This window comes from Uloborus diversus, chromosome 5, assembly GCF_026930045.1.
Source record: "Uloborus diversus isolate 005 chromosome 5, Udiv.v.3.1, whole genome shotgun sequence".
Taxonomy (NCBI): Eukaryota; Metazoa; Arthropoda; class Arachnida; order Araneae; family Uloboridae; genus Uloborus; species Uloborus diversus.
Genome location: NC_072735.1, coordinates 116,057,295 through 116,081,628, shown reverse-complemented (window position 1 = coordinate 116,081,628; position 24,334 = coordinate 116,057,295). Strand labels below are relative to the sequence as shown.

General features: G+C 32.2%; 1 protein-coding gene across 1 annotated transcript in view; it reads right to left on the bottom strand.

Moving 5' to 3' along the window:
- Positions 1-23,907, bottom strand: part of LOC129222845 (kin of IRRE-like protein 1) — a 554,018-nt gene extending 530,111 nt beyond the window's left edge. Inside the window, exon 1 of the mRNA XM_054857396.1 lies at positions 23,774-23,907. Coding sequence (XP_054713371.1) covers positions 23,774-23,822 — 49 coding nt within the window. The 5' untranslated portion in view covers positions 23,823-23,907. The remainder of the gene's footprint in view (positions 1-23,773) is intronic.
- Between the last annotated feature and the right edge of the window lie 427 nt (positions 23,908-24,334).

The window sequence follows — 24,334 nt, the reverse complement described above, 5'->3', positions numbered from 1 at the left end:
TTTTTATGTCCCCCAAATAAACGTTTTGCAGTAAAGCAATATAGTAGAATTTGAGCATTTACATTGGAATGTAGCAAAAATGGAGCAAAAGATAAGCAACTGAAGCGAAGTAATACATAAATAACAAATACACAAGTAGACTGAAAAAATAATAAAAATTTAAGATAAAAACACAAAAAAGATGCGTAAAAATTAATACACACTTATGTAAAGTGTGTAAAAGTCCGTAACTCATAAACATACGAGAAAAAACACTTTTAAAAACGCTTTAAAAGCAATGATTTGAATCAAGGAAAATGACAAAAACTTCTATTGCTTCAAAAGTTTTAAAAACCGAAGTTTTACAGATCTCTGCTTGTTTAGTTTTAGGTATGAAACCAATTTGTTATTTTCATTAACAATAAACTTTATAATTGCTGTTTTTCATTTTTACTCTGAACAACGATAACCTTGCCTTACCCTCTCAAGACATAGAAAGTATAATAACGTTATTAATAAGTAAGAAAATAGCGTTAATTTCAATAGAAAAGTATAGCGAAAAATCTTTTGAAAGGTTTTTACTTTGGTTACGTTTTTAACGCACTTATTTACATATTTTTTAGGCTTTAAGACAATTCTTAAAGTTGAAGTCGGAAGTGAGCGTCATCAAGAACTTTCATTTATCATTTTGAAAAGATAAGTATATAATATCTACATTACATGCTGTTTACGCTCCAAGCAATGTCAACGGAATATTAAAGGATTTTAATTGGCAGTACAATTGTCAAGGTGATTATTCTATTAAATAAGACGTTTCAAGGACATGTTTGTCTAAACATAGAAATATCACTGTGACACACCTACTGAACAAGGAAGTTGGTAAAATGCTTAAAGAAAAAATTCTCTTCAAAGATATCAACACCATGTTCGCAGAAACAGAATTACGACTCACAAAAGCGTCATCCATTGTTTAAAACTTCATTTGTTACAAGTGCATCCAACCGTAAAATCTTTGACGTACCATGTCAAAAAACTTTCTAAATAAAGAACTCATAATCAGACGCTTAAAATAAAATATTTTTCTCTTCTCATGAACCTTGTATAATTGCTGACCACAAAGAATTTACGTTTCGTGAGCTTTTTAAGAGATAAATAGCTAAAAATGAAAACTATTTTCTTATTGACAAAAGTAAAAATTAAAAATTTTAAAAATCGCAATATTTAAAAAAAAATCTATAAATGCTGTTCAAAACGGCACAATTTAAAATTAAACTAATTTATGATTGTGAGGTGTGTATTCCGAGTTTATCATTTTATCTTAAACACCAAAATTGGACTTTAAATTCATTTAACTAAAGATTAAAAACATAGGAAATTTTTAATGAATGCTACATAAATGTACTTTTTATTATTTTCAACTTGATTTGACAGCTGTTGTCATGGAATCTAGAAATAACAGGTATTTAAATTAACACTTTAAAGTAATAAAGCATGTTGAAATAGCAAATTTATATTTGCTTTTTCAACATAATTACATGTTATCAGTAGAAAACATAATGTACATTTTATTTCAAAACATTCACAAACTCCAACACACGACTCGACCTATTTCTTTTATATTGCTTATCCATTTTTTTGATTCATTTATTATTTTTTTGTTCATAAAACAACTTAGTATACAAAAACTTTACTAAAAATTGTGTAAACTATTATTCAGAACTAAGAACATAAAAATATAGTTTTCAATAAAATGTTTTTTACACTAAGGTTGAAGACCGTTTCTGCACGTTTTGTCAACGTTTTCTGTTGTACAGAGCAGCTTTATGCTTGGGTAGGAACATCAAGTTTGTATCTTTGGAACATATAAAGTTACAGTTTGAATGTTTAAAGTAATACAGTAAAACCTGTAAAGTTGACCACCTTTGTAAGTTGACCACCTGTCTAAATTGACCGCTTTTGTCAGGAACGGAATTAGTCCTATCTTATATAATGAAGGAAAACCTCTGTAACGTGACCACCTCTCTATCTTGACCACCTGTCTATCTTGACCACTAATATACACCAGCTTTGGTTTGGAGTATTGTAAAAAACCCTTTGTAAGTTGACCACTTGGCAAAAGCATTAGATTGTACTAAAAGTATAATCAGTTATGCATCAAATAAGCAACCAAACATTTTTAAAAACACCAATGAATATTTATGTTTCTATCTAAAAACATTGGGTTTATGTTAAGTCCCAGAAAATGCGCCAAACTTCATTAAGAAGTTATTTTGTTGAAAAGTAAATTACTATTGTTACAAATGTACAATAGGACTTATTATGAATTTTTAGGAATTGTTCATGTCAAGTAAGTAGTTTTTCATAAGCAATGAGACATTTTTTTTCTTCGATCGATTTACAGACATTTTGAATTTGTATGATAATTTACGCGTCATTCTGGTAAATAATCTCTAAAAATATTTTAAACCATTTTACTTATTGTCTTAAAGTAATGTTAAACAATGAAAATGAATGCATGGGGGAAGAAATGACAAAAAAAAAAAACAGTTTTTGTTACTACCCTCTATAAGTTGACCACCTGTCTAAGTTGACCACCAAAGTACTGCACCGCAAGTGGTCAACTTACACAGGTTTCACTGTACTTTAGATGAGTGTGAGTTTCACTCAAAATTATTCCAAAATTTCAAATGCTGTTATTAGGCTGGAATTTTTAAAGATATTTTAGCACTACATCTCAGAAAAAAAGCCTCTCTTCATCTTCCATTGAAAACTGTAGAAACCGAATGCATGAAGAAGAGAGAAAAGCAATTAAATTAATATAAATTTAATATGAAGAAAATATAAAATTTGATAAATAACCGCCTTTTCGTGCAAAAATATGTTTAAAACTTTGCCGATGTTTCGTCAACAATTGACAAATACTTATATTTATATAGTTGTTAAAATATTGTCAAAAGTGCAGAACTAAAATCCAGCATTATACACACATTTGAAAAAAAAAAGGTCCTGCAGATTTGAATAACTTGACAATCTCCTTCCAGTGGTGATAGAGTTAAACAAATCTATATTTAAAAAAGAAAAACATGCTTAGTTAATTAATCGTGTTCCACAACTGAAAGCGTCAAGATCGCATTTTTCAGAAAAATGAAGTGCAACACGTAGACAGCTTGTTTATTACTTTATTTGAGCACTTCTTTCGAAGGTTGCCCTTTATCAGACAGTTCAAGCGCTCATGATTTCTAAAATTTTGAAATGAAAAACTGTATCGAAGTTTTAACGATTAATTTTTCAGAACGTCTGAGAGTTGTGGAATTTTCAAACATTTACCAATTTAATGTGGAAAGGATGCAGCATTAAGAGGGTTAATTAAGTTTGATAGAAATCAGATGAGAAGAATCAAAAAGTGGAAGTATTTTATTTTTGATGCGAAATTTACTCGTTGAACAACTCAAGTTCAGACCATGATTCGAGTAGTTAAACATACGCATTCAGTTTAACAAATAATACAAATTAACAAGAGTAAACGTACATTTTGGAGAAATATTATATGTATCGCTTTTTTTTAATCATAATTCTGGAAGTTAAAATTTTAAATTATTTTTTGCTACTAACTAAAGGTGCCTTATAGAAAATACTTATGATTTAGAATTTGATCAGGAGTATACAAAGTATAGTCCAGAAGAGAAAGAAAAAAAAACGAAGTACTTTCAGTTTGACCTTCATGCACAGTAAGAAAAAAAAAAACGCATACAATCGATACATTAGGTGTATTACTCTAAAATACGTTTAGGATCAATTTGCAGATGCTTTCCAATTACTTACTCATTCTTAAACTTTTTATAGAGGAGTCGCAACAGAAAGCAAAATAGTATTTAATATCGATTTTTGTACCTAACATTAAAATTAATCATGTCTTACATCTGAGACTTGTCTTTAAGCATCCGGGACAGAAGTTTGTTATTTCAGTGTTTTTATGGATTGACATTGATATCAGTAAATTTCGAAAACGTCACTTGAACTCGTCAGTTGGCACTAGGTTGGTTTTACACAGCTTTGTCAAAGCTCTTCTTTGTAGTTATACCTTTTACTCTGGTATATATGAGCAATATGAGTATTTGTTTTTAAAATTACTCTGCATTAAAAATTAAACGAGCTGATGTGTGCATCACATGACTTCCTTTCACTCCAATTCAATGTTATTTCCCCATTACTGGCAATTTTAATGTGATTCAATAGTTTACTCTCTAAATATCACTAACCGTGGCCAAGTTGAAACAGATTTAAAAAAAAAAAATAAATAAAAAATCACCAAATTTGTCGCCAACTTCGCGACCAAAATGGCGATATATCTCCAAGTGTCCACCAAAGTATAACAGCACTTGAATTTACATCGAAATTAACTAGAGATGTACCGAGTACTCGGTAACTACTCGGTACTCGGCCAAATTTTGATCAGATACTCGGCCAATACCGAGTAGTTGCAAAAAATTGAATAGAAGCATATATAATTTTCTGCAACCATTTACAATTCAAATTTAAATTTTGAGAATAATGAAGTTTGAAGTACTTCAATGAAATAAATCTTGGTTCGAATGTCTCGAAAGTTAATAAAACTTTTTTGTTGAAAATTGTGCAAATATGGAATTTTTGCTACATACTAAAATTAGTTATAAGATATATAAAAATACCTTAGCTTTAAAAATAAAAGGAAATAAAACAACGTTAGAAGCACAGTGCAGGATCACTGCAGACACGTGTTTTGGCGTTATGAGCAATTTCTTTTTCAATGCACAAAATGTGAGCTCGTTGATTTAAAGGCGTCCAGCAAAAGTCGAATTTTTTGTCGTATGCCTTTAGTCTTTAGTTCACATGTTATGCACTGAAAAGACGATCCTTGTAACACAGAAAAACGTGTCTGCAATGTTCCTGCGCATTGGTTTTTTTGCTTTTAAAAATTATTTATGTTTAGCGAACTAGACCTATAATGAATAAATTTGTATAATTTGTTTTAATTCCAACTTGATAAGTCATACCTTTTATTTATTCATTTTTAATTTAAAAACATTATTTTTGCAAAATTTTGTAGTTAAATTTCAGCAGGAATTTAGTTTAAAAACTATTATATGGACAAGGAGGTCTATACTACTATTTCAATAAGTTCAAAATTCATCGGTGTGTGTCGGTGGTCCTTCTTTCAGCATAATTGGTACTGGGAAACTCGGCCGAGTAGTGAAAGGCCGAGTTACTCGGTAACTCGGTACTCGGCCGAGTAGTAAAAGGCCGAGTACTCGGTACTCGGCTACTCGGCCAAAGTGCTACTCGGTACGTCTCTAAAATTAACAATGATTTCCCCCAAAAAGGGCCAAAAGACGCCTTTAGAAACACCCGAAGGCAAAACGGAGGTGCACAACTAGATCCCACTAGGAGTCTACGTACCAAATTTCAACTTTATAGGACTCACCGTTCTTGAGTTATGCGACAAACAAACACATATACGTACACACAGACGTCACGAGAAATTTCGTTGTAATTAACTCGGGAATCGTCATTATTGATATTTCGCGTATCTATACCTTCTTAGGCACTTATCCACGTGTGGTCGAGTCAAAAAAAAAAAAAAAAAAACTCAGCATTCATTCGTGGGTGTGTAAAATGGAAATTAAGGTCGATTTTTAAGTAAAAATTTTTTCGCTAATACAATACTTCCTTTTTTTAAAAAGGAAATAAAAATACTTATTTAGTTCTAATATCAGTCATTGCATTAGGAGTTGGTGGCAACTTAATTATTCCAAATCGTTTGCTCTTAAAACAGCAAAAAGTACCATCACCCATACAATGGAACAGGACTCAATAAGTAAAAATACTGTGTCATTACGGTACGAGCAAAAAAAAAAACACTTGAGCCGAGCCAAGCGGTTTTTGAAAAATGTAATGAAGTTTTATCAAGAAAATACAAAAATCATCTTCTTCTAAAACCATAATCATAAACAACACTCTCCCAGCAATCTGCTCTACAACATCAACGAAAACACGAGATAATACAGAAACGTGGACAGCTGCAATATTTTACCCTTGAACCAACAGCAGAGTGAGAACTGGATGAAAGATTTATCCATCCACAAAGTTAAAAGTTTGGTAAAACGAAGGTACTTAAGGGCTGACGAAAATAATTTGTTTCTTGAAGGTATTGAATGATGTGACGTAATCCAAGGTCTGTTGGGTTGACGCCCTGCATTTAACAAATTTTCGATGCTTTTGAACTTTATTGCGAGGCTTGGAGACTTTTTCGACAACAGCTGTTTCGAAATTTGTGTGATGGATTGCTTAAAAATTACCTTTAAAAGTTTACCAACGTAAATTTCTGTTTGTAATTAAAATGTTGGAAAAGACTAAATTAACATCAAGTTTTCTTTTTCGAGCAGTTATATTACGCTTTCAGTCAGTTTTCAGCTCAGCTAATGAAAAATGCAGTTTAGAAATCGAGATTACTGAAATTCAAGGGACGATTGCTACAAACCAGAAAGTTTTAAGATAAACAAACAGACCGACAGATAGACTTTAGATTGAATTTATAGATTCACGTAAAGACATTTTTAATCATAGGCTCAATGGGAGCAAATACTTTATGAAGATAAAGCATGTTCAATTTTGTCCTTTTATCCATTTCCCAAAAGCTAATCCGCATAAAAATTAAAGGGTGCAACTTGCTTCTGCACTGCAGATCTGCCTTAGGTAGGTAAAGTTTAAGATTATTTATATATATATATATATATATATATATTTTTTTACTGTTTTGTCACTTTTTTACTGTACCTTTGATGTATCATACAAGCTTGCTTACTTTATTTCCGCTAAAAGAAAAGCTCAAAAAAATCTAATTCCGACATTTTCCTGTTGTTAATACTGAATCCAAAACGCGTTTCTTCAAACTTCTCGAAAACTCATTTCTGCAGATACTGTCCTTCATCTGCCAACAACACTAATGCTTAGTACTTATTAACAACTGTTGACTATTTAGGATTATCATATTTTGTTTCTTATGAATTCGATTGCTCTATTGATGAATTCGACTGCTCTATTGATGAATTCGACTGTTCTATTGATGAATTCGACTGTTCTATTGATGAATTCGACTGCTCTATTGATGAATTCGACTGTTCTATTGATGAATTCGACTGCTATATTGCCGTTTGAATGAAGAGCAAAAAAAAATTTTTTTATTGACGCTTAAAAACCAAAATTCATTTTTTAAATGCGTATCACATTAAAGACTAAATAACGAAAATTAATAATTAACTTATTCACGTGCAGAATGTAAATAGATCTTTTAAAGCTATTTGCTTAGAAAATCTTCAAATTAATATGATGCATATTGTTTTAAAGGTTTGAAATATTTCTTATAAAAAGTTAATACTTCTTTGCAAAACAAAGCACCAGGACCATTATTACGAAGCTTTAAGTTGATTCACTAATTAAATAATGGCTTTTAAGAAAAAATCATTAGTTTGTATTTGTCTACGGTTAAAAGTGTATAGAATAGCTCCGTTCCAATTCATATTTCGTTTCTGGCAGATGTACAGTGCTGGCCAAATTATTAGACTAAGACTTTTAAAAGCAAATTCTTTATTGATTACATAACTATAGACACATTAACGAACAGTGAAATAATTATCTAATATTTAGTTTGCATTCAATTGTTCTTGATTAGCATTTTAAGTCTTTTTGGCATACTTTTCACAAGGTTTGCATAATTTCTTAATTTTTTAAAAAAGGAGGTAAAAAATAGTTTATAATCACTATTATATATACTCACATACACACACTCACTAATTACCTAAAACTAACTTTAAAACTTACCTTAAAAAACTCTTTAGTCTAATAATTTGGCCAGCACTGTAATAAGTGAGAACAGAAACTATAATCGCAGGTTTGAGCACTAACATAAAATGAAAGGTTTGTCTGAAATTTTTGCTAGAAAACTTTCTTACGTCACAAAAATTACTCATGGCGCAACATGAACCTGCTTTATTGCTAGACATTAATAATCATTAGAAGTTGAAGGGGAATGTTCTAATTTTGAATTGTTTCTGAATTGGTGAAAAAAGATGAAACTCAGATCTATCGCATTCTAATGGAATGTTTGACACAATTGAAATTATACCTCTTTAAATTGAAACTAAAAGTACATAAATCTAAATGTGTACGTATTAAATGTTTTCGCTTGATTTTTCCGTTAAATTGCAATTTGTACAGGAGAAAAATGCAAAATGTTGAATGGAAAATTGCAGGGAATAAAAAGAACCAACATCTAAAAGTCGCCTTTTGAGGTTGCGGCATTCTCCAGGGTGCAAGTTTCGTCCGAGAGTTACCCCTAAAGGATCACATTCGGTATTAAACTTTTCTGTTCTTTAGAATGAGATTACGTATTCAGTATTCTCTGGAGAAGACGCTATAGAAGGATAAGGTCTGATTTGTTTATTTGTTTTATCTGGCGCTCTTTATGTTTCAAATACTTCAAAAATTAACCAAAATCTTTGTAAAAGTTTCCATATGGAAGATTTTTTTAGCAAAGGGTAAAAATATAGGTTTGATCAGAGACGAGATTAGACGAGATTTTAGATACAACTTATCAACATTGAAGTTCAAAGCTTGATGAACCAGATTCCTGAGAAATAGATTTCCTCACATTTTTCGTTGATGGTCTGAGCACTATAGGACTCAAGTATAACTCTCACCAGGAACCAATACGATAGTGAAGGGGTTCTCAAAGCGGGCACCGTGCCATGAATCAAAAAAGCTCTGGAATCCCGTGCCAACTTTTATCATCAATAAGTAGTTCGTATGGCTTGTTTGTCGGTAACAAAAGTGTCAAGTGTTGAAAAGAAGTATTCCAACCTCAAAACCTGAACTTTCCTGCTTTTGTCTTAGTTGTCTGAAACCAGCTTTCTAAATCTTGAAATTCAATACAAAACGCAGTTAACTTCAACAGTAAAATGCCAAATATTTCATAAAAATCGAAATCCTAGAGGGAGATGAGACCAAAACTGGAACTCCATATATACAGAATGTGAAAGTTGTAGACAAATTGAATTGAATTTCCAATAATTTTGCTGAAATATCTTTGTCCTAAATATCTTATCATTGCATCTACTCTTCTAGCCTATGCAATATAAAGAAAATTGTCCTCAGTGTCTATCAACAGTTGCGTATACAGGAATTTTTCAAAAGCGGGGGGGGGGGGGGGGGTTCGGGATCGGAGGTTCATTATTCTCGCATCACACTACAACACGCATTCCAACGGGTTCTTTCGATTTTATCGGGTGTCGAGAGCAAAAAACATTTTTAAAAAATGTAATTACTTACCATTAGTAAATAAAATTAATTTATTAATCATAAATACTTAAACTACCAGAAACCCCAAGAACGAATGTACTTACTTTTCTCATTATTAAAAATATGAGAACCCGAAGCACAATTATCACTATAGAACAATTTATGTTCACATACATTTCGATTTGCAAGCGGAAGAAAAAAAGAAAATAAAGTTTATTTTTCATAATATTGAATCTGCAACTATTGTTACTTTTGCTTTATTTTAGGTAGTACTACGTAAACAGTAGAAAAGTCAATCAAAAACACTCAAAGGCGATGGGAGGGCTCCGGACCCCCTGGACCCCCTATTAAATATTGAAAACAATAACAAACTTGGAAATAAAAATCTTTACACAGTTACATTTGCTCAGATTCAGTTTATGGAAAGAAATATTTAACACAGTGCTCAATTTTGACAAGTCTGTGCATTTTCTCTCACGCGCGGCCGATTAGAGGCCATTAAGCGTAATCGGAAGTCAAATACAGGGAAAAGGTTTGCCAATAACAAAACAAAGGATGAAAAACGTCGCGTGACTCCGTTCTGACTAAATTTGACTAAGTAATGACTTAAGTTGTTGATATGGATATATAATCACCAACTGTTCTCTTTAGGTAAATAGAGACCGTCACCAATGCAACACGGAGCCTGTACAATAACTGTGAAATTAAATTATTTAAAGGGAAATGTTACAGGTGAAAATCGACGATTAATTGTAGAAATATAATAAATTTGAACAACTTTCCATTGTGCTAAAATTGTATTCATTATTAAGAAAATATTTTAAAGGTTTTGATTTAAATAAGTGCACGAAGCATTCAAAGCATTATAATCATCTTGTTTCAAATTTAGCCCAATGTATAGCAATAATAATATGTAAAATGAATATATTGTTGCTCTCTGAACTAGTCTAAATATTTTTTTTGCTTAGTTAGGTATGATAAATACAAACAAATAGTAATTATGGGTTGTTTTTTTTCCCCCAACCGTTTCGTTTTCATATTTATTGCATTAATTTTGGGTGAAAGAATTGCTGATATTCAATCAAAACATAAAATACTTGCAGATGTTACAAGAATAGAAAATAAAGACTATATCGCACAGGAAAAATTCATCTAAATTAGAAAAAAATATCTTTTCGATAACATGTAACTTTACGGCTTAAAACATATATTTTTCGTGCAGAATCTACAATTAAGTGTAAGAATTGTGCGTTCTTTCGATTCCAGCAAAAAATTTAAACAGATAAATGTTCTACCAATACAGTAATTTGTGGAAAGTTAAACTAATTTGAAAAAAAAAAATAACTTTATACAAGAACGGGAAAATTACACCAAAACATTTTTTCCTGTAATAACTTCTAAATTCTTCTCGATATCACTACTATTTTCCTGTGAAATTTCAACAAAACCACCAAATTACTGCCATTGATTAAAAAAAAAAGCTTTCCACTTACTGTTGAATAACCTTTGAACATGATGAAAATGGAATGTAAATTAAATAAATTTTGGGATGAAATAAAAATTCTTGTTCTTAGATTGATGTTCTTTTTCCATACGCCCCTTTCTCATCTAGTAGTAAAAATTTGAACTAGTGTTTCATAATCGTAAATTTATTTTTCCCATTGTTCATAGAACCAGAATATCAAGTTTAAAGCACTTCCTACTATTAGAACCAGTTCAGCGAAGGTTAATATATACTTACTTTAATTACAAACAATCTGTATTTCTATTGCATTGATTTTGCTAGCTTTTTTTTTTTTTTTCTTTTTGCATAGTTTCTTGTATGGTCAATTTCTGGATTGGAATTCCTGGTGACACGGAAACGAGTTTATGCAAATTTCATTACGAACATGTGTTACGGAGTTAAGGTTCAAAATCTTTTTAAGAGAGAATACACCAAAAAGTATATAAAGCATATGTCTCAAATGAAAATGTACCAAAAAGATACTGTGGCTCTAAATGAAGACTCAGTTCAAAGTATGCACCATAGGCCTCAACACCAAGATCCCGTGATTATCTAACCGAAGGAATCCTTGTTACCAGAATTTCTGTGACTGTGACAAAACTCAACCCTTACAGTGACCTTGAGCTCGTCGTTCCAGGGAAAGTGCTTCCCTTTCAGGTCTCAGGTGCTTTTTACAATGGATCAAACACGTGGAATTCGCAGGGCGACATGTCTGGGCTAGAGGGCGGATGGTCAAGCTGCTCTCACTTAAACTGGACCCATGCTGCCTGAGTGACTCAGGTGACATGTGGACGCGCATCATCATGGAGCAGAACTACTCTTCGTGAGCCGTCCTGGTATTCTGTTCTTGAGAAACCAACATAGGCTTTGGAATGTCTCACAGTATGCATCGGAGTAAATGATTATCTTGTGCCCAAGGAATTCGACAATAGCGAACATCGTAAGTCAAAAAAGTCGGTCAAATAGACGGCGCTCTTTGTAAGAATGTCCCATATTTCCTGCGCATGCAAGCGCCTGCGCATGCTTTCATCGAAGTTCGATACTGCAACCAACCACATTCCTAGATCTCTCGCTACGTTCTACCACAGCGGCAAACGCAAATAAGTAAACAGTTACATTGTTGTGACGTTTTTGAACACCCCTAATCTCTTATCTATACATATAATAAAATAGTAAAGAAAAGAATGGTTTCAAAAAAATTCTGGAAGGAAGTCTGTGGCGGGCCTGCGTCCAGGAGACCCCATAGGACCTACAGCCTTGAAATTTTGTACAAAATTACTTCGAGCCCCGGGGGTGTGCATCTGGGGTTTTATTTTTTAAAATTCGAATTAGTTTTTTTTTCTTTTTGTAATTATTTTTTTAAACTCAAACTTCGCGTAAATTGCCTATTATTGCTTATTGAAGGGGTGAAACATTACTTGCACGTATTAATATTATGTATTAATACGTGTGGAAAGGGTAGAATTTTCCGCGTTCTACGCATTTTGTTTCAATGCTTCAACTTAAATACGGCGGGAGTTAATTGCTTTTTTAGTTCGAGCGGTTCTAGGCTTGGCTTAAATTTAGGCATTACTTTCTTCATTAAATCTGTCAGTAAAACGCGAAGGAATTGTCCCACAGTTTTTTTTTTTTTTTTTTTTGACATCAATAGAAAGAGCGGCTTTTTTCACTCCAGCTCTCACTCTACCTATGGTCGAAAAACTTAGCTTCTATCTCCAAAGGAAAAAAAGTTACAAGCCGTTAAAAATCGAAGTTCAAATAATCTCATCTCCATTAAAATTATTGATGCTTTATTTGGCGTTGCCATAGTTACGTCTTTTCGATTCGCATGTTTCTCCCTTCTTATTCACAAACGTTAAGGGTTTCGACTGTAACGGAAAATCTTAGGCTCAACTCAATTCAAGCCCCGAGCTAAAGAGCAAAATTTATTACTAGAGACCACGAATATGAAAGCGATTTTTCAAGCGTACAGAAGTGCAGTTTTGCAATGCTCAGGAGCCCCTTAGCCCTTACGGCTCTGCAAGTTGTTACAAGTTATTTTGAAACCCGGGTGCTTTTTGACCCAAAGGAAGCTTACAATACGTTTTTAATCTGTTTCTTTCAAATTGACGATTTAAAGCTTTGCGAATCATATAAGATTGCGAAGCAATCTTCGGGGGTTGATGAGCGTTAACGAGCAGGGGGCAGAGCCCCTAGTATAATACATATTCATAATTGCAAATAAAATTTTTCATACTACTTTGAAGGTAAACATAAAATAAGACAAAAAAGGAAGCTTAAGTATAAAGAAATTACGATCAGATATGTTTTTTGACGAAGTTAGCAAAGCTTCAACTGTGTGCAATATGTGCGCTTTTGTAATAGCTGTGAAAATTGACCAATCTCCAACCAAAATTAATTTCCGTTGCTCAGACATCATTAAAACAATAACGAAGAAATAAATCAATTTCCATGTGGACTCGACCGTTATTCGAGGTCAGGTTAACAAACCAAAAAGAAGAAAAAATGGACAATGCCTTCATTTCACGGACAATCAAATCTCGCGGAGTGCAATCAAAAGCATTCTCACGATGAAAAGGCATGTACGCAGACGATTTTTTTTTTATTTATTATCATTTTTTCCGTTTTCTTGCACCAGTTACAGTTGCGGGATCTCTCTTCGCTGCAACAATCGATCTCGAAACATTAGATGGACTGTGAATTGACGAAGCGTGAACTTTTCTTTGCAGGAAACCCGCTGCCAGATGGTTCAACGAGGAATATCTTGAACCTTGAAGAACATTTTGTAACAGCAGTTTCATATTTCGGCTACTTTGTTTCTGTTACGTAATTTTTTTTTTGCTGAAAGATGTAGCTTAAATTTTGAACAGAAAAGAATCAAAGTTGTACTTTATTAAAATGAACAAGCTTTTGAAATGATAACAGGGTGTTAATAAAAGTGCACTATTACATATAAAAATAAAATTGTAAAAATATTTTTAAAAAATCCTTTCAGAATCAAGCTGTAAAAGTAAATAAAGTCCACTCTGTATTTTGAAACAATGTATTAATTTCCTTGAAGAAATTAAAATTTTTAGAACAATAAGAAAGTTTTTAATTAAGAAGATGTGCCTTCAAGCAATTTGTGTGTCTAAAAGAATTTCTGAACTACTTCTGCATGAGGAGATCAAAGGGAAATTTTTTTTGTTATTATGAATTCACATCCGTGACTAAATATATTTGATTGTAAGAAAAAAAATACAAAACTGCAACAGTTACATTACATTTTAATTAAAACAAAACGGAGCGAAATTACATTTGTTGCTAAACATTTTAAATTGATTAATAATAAAATTTATTGCTGCTAAAAATTAGGAGTTACCAAAAAGAAGGGCTTGCTACCAGCCAGGTTTTACACAACTTTTAAGATCATCCGATTTTTTTTAGATATATTCTAAAGCTCTACGGGGCTCTTGCGTTTTTTTCATTTAAAATGAAACCTTGAAACTCGCTGAAGTATTTAAGATAAGTCTGACAATTCTTCTAAATTCAAATCATATTTTTCCCAATGAAGATTGTGGTATGAAGAATTCAAAGAAAAACAAATCCCTTTCTGGGAATACAGTAAAACCTGTGAAATTGACCACCCTTGTAAGTTGACCACCTGTCTAAGTTGACCGCTGTTTTCGGGCACGGAATTAGCCCTAATCACATAAACCAACATCTGTAAGTTGACCATCTGTTTAAGTTGACCACTAAAGTAGTGCACCGCAAGTGGTCAACTTACACAGGTTTCACTGTACTAAATATTCGCATGAATAATTTTACCACTACTCCAACGAACTGTACACAACTCAAAATCTAACAAGAGAACGCAAGGAACACTTCCAAAATTAATAAAATAAAATTAGAGTGAAAATCCTCAATAACTTTAAATTTAACATTAAAATTTAACGTTTGAGACACAGGACAAAAATAATTAGTTTTTGTTTACTTGAAATACGCACAAATAATTTCATTTAAACTTCCTAAAATGTATGCTGCAAGAAACGGCCCGAAAATAAAATTGGTTACAAAAATAATAATATTCAAAAATAAAGTGCGAAGAGCAAAGAAACGTATTGACTACAATAAATAAATACATAAATAAATAAAAAGAAATACATTAAATAATACTACGAAAAGACGAATCAATAAATGCGAAAAGAGTTATCCTCTGCAAAAAATAAAATAAATAGATAATTAAATATTTCAAGCTTCATGAGTTTCGTTGTAATGGATCATGTGATTCGCTATCTACCAATCATAGCGATAATAGATTCACAAACGCGAAAGTGTGACATAAGCTTTCTTAAATACTGGAAAATAACCTAGTTGAACTTATCAGATAGAAACTACATAACGTTTAGATAAAATACACCACCAGTTCAGTCATTCCATCCGAGGACTGCAGTTTCGTGTCTTTTTTAGCACTCATCAGCCCGGTATAGGAAGTAACTGAGCTGGAGGCGGAAAACCTCTAAAAAGTGCCAATAGAGAAAAACAAACTGGTAGTTAATGCAGAATTAGCACACCAGACGAGTGACTGCAGAAATGATGCGGTTCAACTCAAAGAATGAAGGCAAAGCTAGGTATTTTGCAGTAAGTTAACAAGAAGTAAGTTAAGCATTAACTTACTACAAAATACCTAGCTTTGCCTGCAATCTTTGACTTGAACCGCATCATTGGCCGTCTGGTGTGCTAATTCTACATTAGCTACCAGTTTGCTTAGTTCTCTTGGCTCCTTTAAGAGGTTTCCCGCTTCCAGCTCAGTTACTTCTTATTCTGGACTGATGAATGCTTATAAGCACGAAACTGCAGCCCTCGGATGGAATGATTGAGCTGACGAAGTATTTTATGTATTTCTTCCTTAGCCCTGGCTTAGTTGGTAATGTACTGCAAAATACATACCGTATGTTTAAAAATACGGAGAATACTTCTGAAATGATTTTTACGCAAATATTAAAACTTTTTAAAGGTAAAATCAGGAACAAAATGTAAAACATCTTCAAAAATAATAAATAACAGTGAAACATAACTATAAATAGCACCTTCTCATAGAAAACGAAAATTTCTAGCATCGAAGAATTCTTGCGAACAATCAGGAAACGATACCATCCAAAACTTTTAATACCGCTCCGATAAATTGGAATTCTTAATGAGATTAATTCTCACGACATGCTAACATTTTAAAATGCTGTCAAATCGGCAAAGATGTTACTTTCATTTGCCATTAAATGCCTCCGAGTACAAATCCAACCCAGCCCGCGATGAAAATCGTAAATCCGTACGCTTGAACAAATCAATTTTCAACTATTTGCTCCAGCATATCGATTAACGCCCTCAAAATTTCTAGCAGAAATAATTTGTACCTTTCCAGATCGTATCGATCAACATTGCTTATACTTTGAAGCCTGCCCAATGCGATGTGCATAATTACTGTAATTCAAATCTCCCGACCCATTCCGATTGAGCAGTGAAACAAAGTATTACGTTAGCTATAGTCTCTTAACTACATCATAAATGCAATTAAATACGATCGTACGTCGCTAATGTCGGGTAGCATTGGAATTCGTCCATTGTTTTAATGTTTATTTGAGTACGCGGGGAATTTTGAATTAGTTTTATTTAGGAATGGAAAAATATTACGTTTCCATTCCATTGTATCTAGGTCACTAGTCTATACAGGTTTGCACGCAATGCTTTTTTTTTTTTTTTTTGTAATGTCAACATTTTGGTTAAATAAAATTGGTGGAAAGACGATTAAAGTTTCTTGTGCGAAGTAAAAAAAGTTTTGTATTCACAAAAAAAAAAAAAAATCTTCGTTCAAACTTTAGCGTAAATATGTATTTTAATCATACCTTAATTGGTTTAACTTGTTTTTTCACATCGAATGTATGAACAACAAAAATATTTATTTCCACCATATTCAAACAGATTTAAAGAGTTATTTGGTTATATGCAAATGCATACACTTGTGTACCTCGCATAACTACTCACAAACGTGAAATTTCGTTTTCGAACTTGTGCTTTTGGAAAATGTCACTTGAAAGAAGGTGATGAAGTTGATAGTTTTCCTTTCATCATTAAATGCATGATAGCTTTATCTGGAACTTCAAAGTAGTAGTTGATGTATCGAAATAGCCTTGGCATCTGTTTTGAAAGTTAAGAGCACTTTTACGATGTATTACTAATAAATTTTCGGAATAGTCACATCATAATAGTAGTTTATAACAATTTAAAAGAAAAAAAAAGAGTTGAACCTTGACTCATTTCCAGATTTACAAGTTTGAAAGATAATAACATTTTCCTCAACAGCGACAGTAGATACATATATTGTTAAAAAAAAGAATGCAGAAAAGCAAGATTTTTAGCTTTACTATTCTAATGTATTTATACTCGAAAAAATAAATAAAAGAAAGTACGAATGGTCGGTAGTAATTATCAATTGGTTATTCCCCAGTTCAGAAATACTATTCGTGAAACCTCCCCTCAAATACCATGAATTAAGACAACAGTTCTGCTCTTACGAAAAGGGCTTTTCATCTTATTTATATAGTTCAAAGAAATATCAACTTGTGTGAGATAAAGACGGATTCTGCTTAATTTACAAAGTTTATATGATATTGCATTGTATACTATCATGCAAAATAATGCATTTGCAAAGCAGAAGTGGCAACTTTTTACCAGCTTAACTTAGCCTATAATTTACTGAGTTTTTGTGATTGGGTCAATCGCATTCCAAAATATAAAAAATAACAAGTAAACAAAACTTGACAAATCATTAAATAAAAATAAAATATTTTTGCACGGGGGAGGGGATGCACCCTACTTTTTTTCGTTCTCGCAACCAGTTGTAGATTGGTTATGACCAAGGGTTGCCAACCTTGGAGAAACAATTTGAGGAGCATTTCAAAATTTTGCGGAGCAGCTCGGTGTTTTCCATAAAATTCAATGAAAAAACTAAAACCACTCATCTAAAATATTTTTTGAGCCTTGATAATCATTTTAAGCACTATCATAAAAATAAAGAACAGCTTTAAATTCTATGATATACTTGAAAACACTCGGCCCGGAAATACGAAGCATTTTTTTTTTTTTTTTTTGCGGAGCTGCGGAGTTTTGCTTTTTTTTGGGGGGGGGGAGCAACTCCGCAAATTGCGGAGCAGTTAGAAACCCTGGTTAAAAGGACAATTTTTTAGCTGAAATGAGCGAGATAATCAAAAATCAACTTATTTATAAACACATTCATTTTCCTTAATCATTAAATAGCGGTCCTTGACGCTAGTTGCCATAATGTATCTAGACCTATATAAAAACTAGAAGTTTTTAACTTTTTATAAACATTAAAACATTTTCAAAACACTCAATAATTCCCACTTTGTTTCAACTGTTTAATCATTCATAGAAGTCAGAAAAGTAATAATCTAATTAGAGGGGAGAAGAATTAATGAGGCCGTTTTTCTTCTAAACTCGCTCAGAAATGTCCAAAATAAGAATTCATATCCATGCCACATTTTAGAAAGCGAAAAAAAAAAGCTATATTAAACGCTAAAAATAACACTGTCACTACACATATCCGAAAATGTGCCATTACTTCCGGATCACTAATTTAATAACCAATGGCACTTCTTTACACACACAAGACCCGATTGGACAGCATCCAAAGCAGTTTTTCATTTCCAGAAGTGCTATAAAAAATGAAAAACCTATCAAATAAGGGAAAAAGAACAAAAGGGAAAACGCTAAAAAATGACCACAATTTTACGCTCACTAAATGAATGGCATTACAAAAAGTAAACAACTAAAGATTTATGGAAGAAGTAAGTTTTCCGGCGTAATTCAATTTATCACCTCAGTTTTGCTTTTTCTCCCTCACCACGTCCACATCTTTAAAAAGCTCAAGCAATTATAGACAATTACTTCAGACACTCCATTTTTTTAAGATGGTATTTTTTTTAACCTCATTTAATTATGATAACGCAATTATGCATATGAAACTATTAAAATAAGCGAAAAATGGAACCTATTATGTGTGAATGTATCCAAAAAACGGGAACTATCTTGTTTTTGCAATGATTGGTATCGATTGCGTTTTAGCTCTAACAAAATCAATTGCATATTTTATGGAATGCTGTTCGTTTAGAAATGTTATAAAAGAGCAAGAAAGCCATTCCACGAAACGCCACGCCATGTTGTCCCGCCCGTTGCAGCTCATATAGTTGGTTTAAAAATGATAGTTTAAAAGGTAATGAACAATTACATTTTGTTTTAAAAAACACAAACGTAAGATTAGTTTCTTAAGAAAAACATTTTTTTCTTTTTCTTTTTAAATTATTACTTTTACTGAAATATATGAGCTGTGACCGACAAAATATTCGTTTTTCCGTGGAATGGGCCAAGGAATGACGTTGAAAAAAAGTTGTGGCTAAAAAAATTTGCAACTTTTAATGAAATGCATACGCGAATTTTGGGATTTCAAAGAACCCTTTTGTGAATTAAAAAAGGTAGATGCTTTCGTGGTAATAGTAATCCAAAAGCTGCTACAAAAATGCATCTATACAAAATCAGCGACTTAGATGAGGAAGTTGGAAAATTTTAATTAAATAAGTAGACTCAAGAAAAATCGCAATATTAACATAAAAAGAAGTAACAGTAAAACATTAATGGTGCACCAATCATAAAAAATAAATATCACGTACGTATACAGGGGGCAAGAAGCTAAATTCATCTATGCATGAATAAATTACATATGCAATGGCACGGACAGCGCCATTGAAATGTTTTGAGGGAAGGTTTGTTAGGCTTTTTCAAACTCATTTTGCGTTCTTGTGTTCCTTAGAATCTGAGGGGGAGGACGACATCGCTTTTGGTGGATGGGCATTGGGCACCCATGGATACACTGATATAAGATGTGAGATTACTCTATCAGTTTCCCAATAACTTATATTTCAAAATAATTTTAAAAAAAATAATTTGAATTTTGACATCTTAAATTCAAATTATTTTTTTTCGAAACCACAAGTGTGTCTGTGTGTGGGCGTGTGCGTTTGTGTCTGTGTGCAGGCATGAGTGTGTGGGTATGTGTGTGTGAATGTATTTGTGTGTGTGTAGGTGTATGTATGCGTTTGTGTGTAGAATATGGACGCAACCTGGAGACGGTTTTTGCTATATGAACAGCATCGGGAGGGGCCGGTCGAAAGTGGTACTGCAGAGGAAGGCGCGGGGGAAATAAAATCATAGGAACGTTATTCAAAGGTCAAATGAGAACAATAAGCAATATTATTGCTCAATAAACCTCTTATTCTTATTTGTATTATTATTTTATCACACTGATTGGTGATGAACTCAAAGATGACATTGTAGCAGGAGAGATATTCAATTCTTCTACTTCACCCTCAGTTGGATTATATCGCGTGAAAGAAAACACTAATTAATACGTTTTCTCCTTGCATGTGCGTGGTCACAAAATTACTTGACTCTATAGTATAATTTTAGATTACATTCAAATGGTATGCTTTGCGCTGGCTGGGATACAGTAATACATTTAACTTTGGTTATCAAAAATTTACAATGAAAAATGCATGCACGTTTTTCGGATTTGCGATTCGGATCTCCTTCCATTAAAAGTAATAATTTTTGGCACTTTTTCACACACGTGCATTAAAATTGTCCGCAAAGACAAAAAGGAAAAACTGTTCGGATAAACATTTCTAAAAAAAAAAAAAAAAGTTGATACCTTAAAGCATTCATAAAGCTACTAAAATGTTGCGAAGAAGAGAGTCAATATTGAAAAAAAAAAGTACATAACTGAAAACAGAATAAGATATGCAAATTACAAAACAAATGCCGATTTGGAGAGAAAGGAAAAGGATGGTCTTTTAACGATCCCTTTCTTTTACCAGTTGTCTAGTCGCTTTACTTTTAAGTTATTTTCTCAGTTAATTCTAATCAAACATACTAAAAGCTAACTTTAACAAATTAAAAAATAATCCAATCGACAATTGTGTCAAAAGTCAGATTAAAATGCACAAAAAAAGTGCATTTCATATTCGTATGAATTCTTAAACTTTTATGCGTGAAAATATATTACAAGGTTTCTATTTATCGGTTCATACAATCAAATCTTAGCTATAATCAAACAGTATTTTATTGCCATTCATTTATTTAGTGATTCATTTTAATTGAATATTAGACAAGTTTTTTCAAATGTTTTCAGGAGGGAGGAGGGTAAAGTGTGTATACCCAATGCACATTTTATCGGAATGCAACAGAAACCCCTCCCACTTATACCTAAAACTTGACTTTTTTGAAGCCACGGAGGTCAGTAATTGATCCTGATTGACTCATATAAATACGAGCCTGTTGTCCACACTATGACTATGTTGTATATAAATAATTTTCGAAAAATTATTGACCCCTCCCCCCTCTTTAACTACCGGAGTGCAGCAGCTTGTAAATCAAAATGAACATTATTGCTCAAAATGTTAAATAAGGAAAGAAGTTTTCTTTACTGAAAATGCCAAAACGAGAAAAACAATGAATTTCTTATGAGAAATGCCGAAAGTACATTGACCCTTTAAACGAAGATTTAAACTAGTACAAAACAAAAACGCTGTTTTAGTTTAGGGAAATGAAAATTTATTAAAGGAAATTCGAACAGAAAAACCAATTACTAATAATGAAAAATGCGGAATCAAACAAAAGTTAATTTACCAAAACACAAAAATTTCTGCGCTGTTAGAATTTGATGTTGATGCAGAGAAAACATTTCAATAGATTTATTACTTTTAACGAAAAGTTAACTAAAGTAATGCGATTAACTTTCTTTCAATTTAAAAATAAATGTAAAAATGGATGAATTTTATTGCGCGGATTTTAAATGGTAAAAGCCATGCCGAATGTATTTACTTAAATAAACAATATTTGAATTGAATGCAAAGTATTTAGACGACTTTTCAACGGTCTTTAGTTGCATTGAAATAATATGTTTTACAATTAAAAGAAAAGCTCCTTCTTTTTTCATTTCAAAATAAAATTTCAAAATTTTAGAAGCAGCTCTTGTTTTTATGTCTATAAAGAAAAATAGATGAAAAAGAGTTGCAATCATATATCAAGCAACGTAGTTTAGAACAACTTGATAAATATAATTTCAAATTGTAACTTGGCTAACGTATTAGGCAAAAAAAAAAAAAAGAGTAAATGAAGAAAATACCGAAAGATCACTAAATCATTTTAGCTAGATTGAAAACAAATGTTCAAATGCGTTAAGAATTTTAAAAAAAAAAAAAAAAACATTGGTATATGTAATGCATTAAAATTTTTCCGCAACTAGATTTATGTGAAAAATTTTCTAATAATAAAACTTTTAATGACTTTATGATGAATAGATTGCACCCGTGTTTATAAACAAAAATAGTCATAACGATATCAAATCATTTAGAAAAAACATATCTCTTTTAAAATGTAGCATGTCTCATATTGACTTAAAATCTAAAATACGGGGGATACATTATATACTTTATTTTAAACTAGTTACATTATTTTTGTCACTGTAGCTGAGTATAGGCCGATTGCAAATGCACTTATTTATAGCACAGCTACTATTGCTTTAACACATGCAACTATATACTTTTTTTTTAATTCAAAACAAAGAGTTAAATTTATTTTTTATAAAAGCCGTTAGATTTAAAATGTCTCTTAAATTTGATATTTTTCAGATTATTGCCTAATTTGAATAGGTACTAATAGGAACTCAATTTGTGTACTTCTGTTGTATTGTATGTGATATTTTACGCATTTGATGAATTTTAGGCTATTAACGTCTGAAAATGACCCTAGCAGTATCAGACTGTTCCCGCCCTATTTTTGTTGAAATGAAGCCCTGAACATCTACAGTAATAGTATTATTTTCATTTGAGCAGTTAAATAATAGTAACTGCAGAAAAAAGTTTTTGAGATATTTGAGGAAACTCGTTTTGGATTCAATAATAACAACAGGGAAAAGTTGGAATTATACTTTTTTTCCCCCAGCGGAAAATAAATAAGCAAATTTGTATAATAAAGCTAACGTACAATAGATGACAAAAATGCAAAAAAAAGAGAAAAATGCAGTTACCTGACCACAGTATTATTGCCTGCTTTAGTTATATGAATTGCACACAAATTCAGGGAGAAAACATGGTTTCAATTCAAAAAGTGAATAAGTTACCCGTGTAAATAAGTTGTATGTTACAGCTTCATTATGACTTCTGGGAACTGACAAATAAATACGTTTTATAATAGCACGATTTTATTTAGCTGGTTTTGAAATGGATTGAAAATGAGTTTGAAGACTTGAAGACAGTATGTATTTAATACATTATACAGGAAAACAAAATATTCCTTCAAAACCCACAATTACATCATGTTTCTAAAACTCAAGGGGAGGTAAATAACCTCTTTTCTGTTCCCCCCAAATGACGGGCCTGACTGCATATTATTGCTGTCACGCAGTACTCCTGGAGAAAAAAGAAAAAAACAGACAGGAAAAATTCAAATTTTAGTAGTCGCATTTCCCAATTCTTTTTCTGACTGAAACATTATTAATAATTTGAATTCAAATGTTTTAGTTATTCAATAAAGTTTTCGTATAGTATAATAAAGACAATTTTTTCATCACAAAATCTAAATGAAGAAATTCAAAAAAAATCGGAAAATGTAAGATCAATTTAAGAAACTTAACTTTTGACAGCTCTATGTAAACAATGCAAAAAATGCAAATTGTCCTTTAGCGACGTACATATATACTATTTCTGCTATGCTTGATGGAAGAAATTTTGTTTGTCAAAATTTAATCAGTGACAGTGATTAAAATTCCGGCAACTTATGCTTGAAATAAAAACTCCCAACTTGCAACTAGATTTCTGAATAATTTGTTTCGCAATTTCTAATCCCTACCTTTAATCCAAAGTGCCTGTAGTATCCATAAAAACGTCACGAGATTCATATTCTGTTATGTTTGTTCTTCAAAACATTAATATTATAATGTTCCACAGGACACTATTTAAAATCCAGTCGGAAACGGAAACACACTCCGCACGGCCAACGTTCGGATATCAACTCTGGCCGTGGGACTGTTCGCCATTTGACGGTGGCGATTTTGGCCTCGGGCGATTCAACGCCATCTGACGAGAAAAACGGGAAGTTAAAAGCATGTTTCTGACAGCTGGGTAACTTTTTCCCATTGAAATCTTCTGCTGTGACGGTGTCTACCGATTTTCGCCTACGCTGATAACGAGAGCATTTTTGACGAGTGGATCACGCCCTCCGGAGAGGATAACGTCAATCACATGGATGGGACGATTTCCGGTTTTAGAGAAGGGGGTTGGGTAGGGATTTCTAATTTTTCCCTACGATCTCCTCTTAAATGTAAAACGTGTTAGCAGCTGAGATTCAGCCATTTTTTTTCTTCGGTCTTTTCGTCTAGTAATTATTCATTATTAAAATGAGCATTCATTT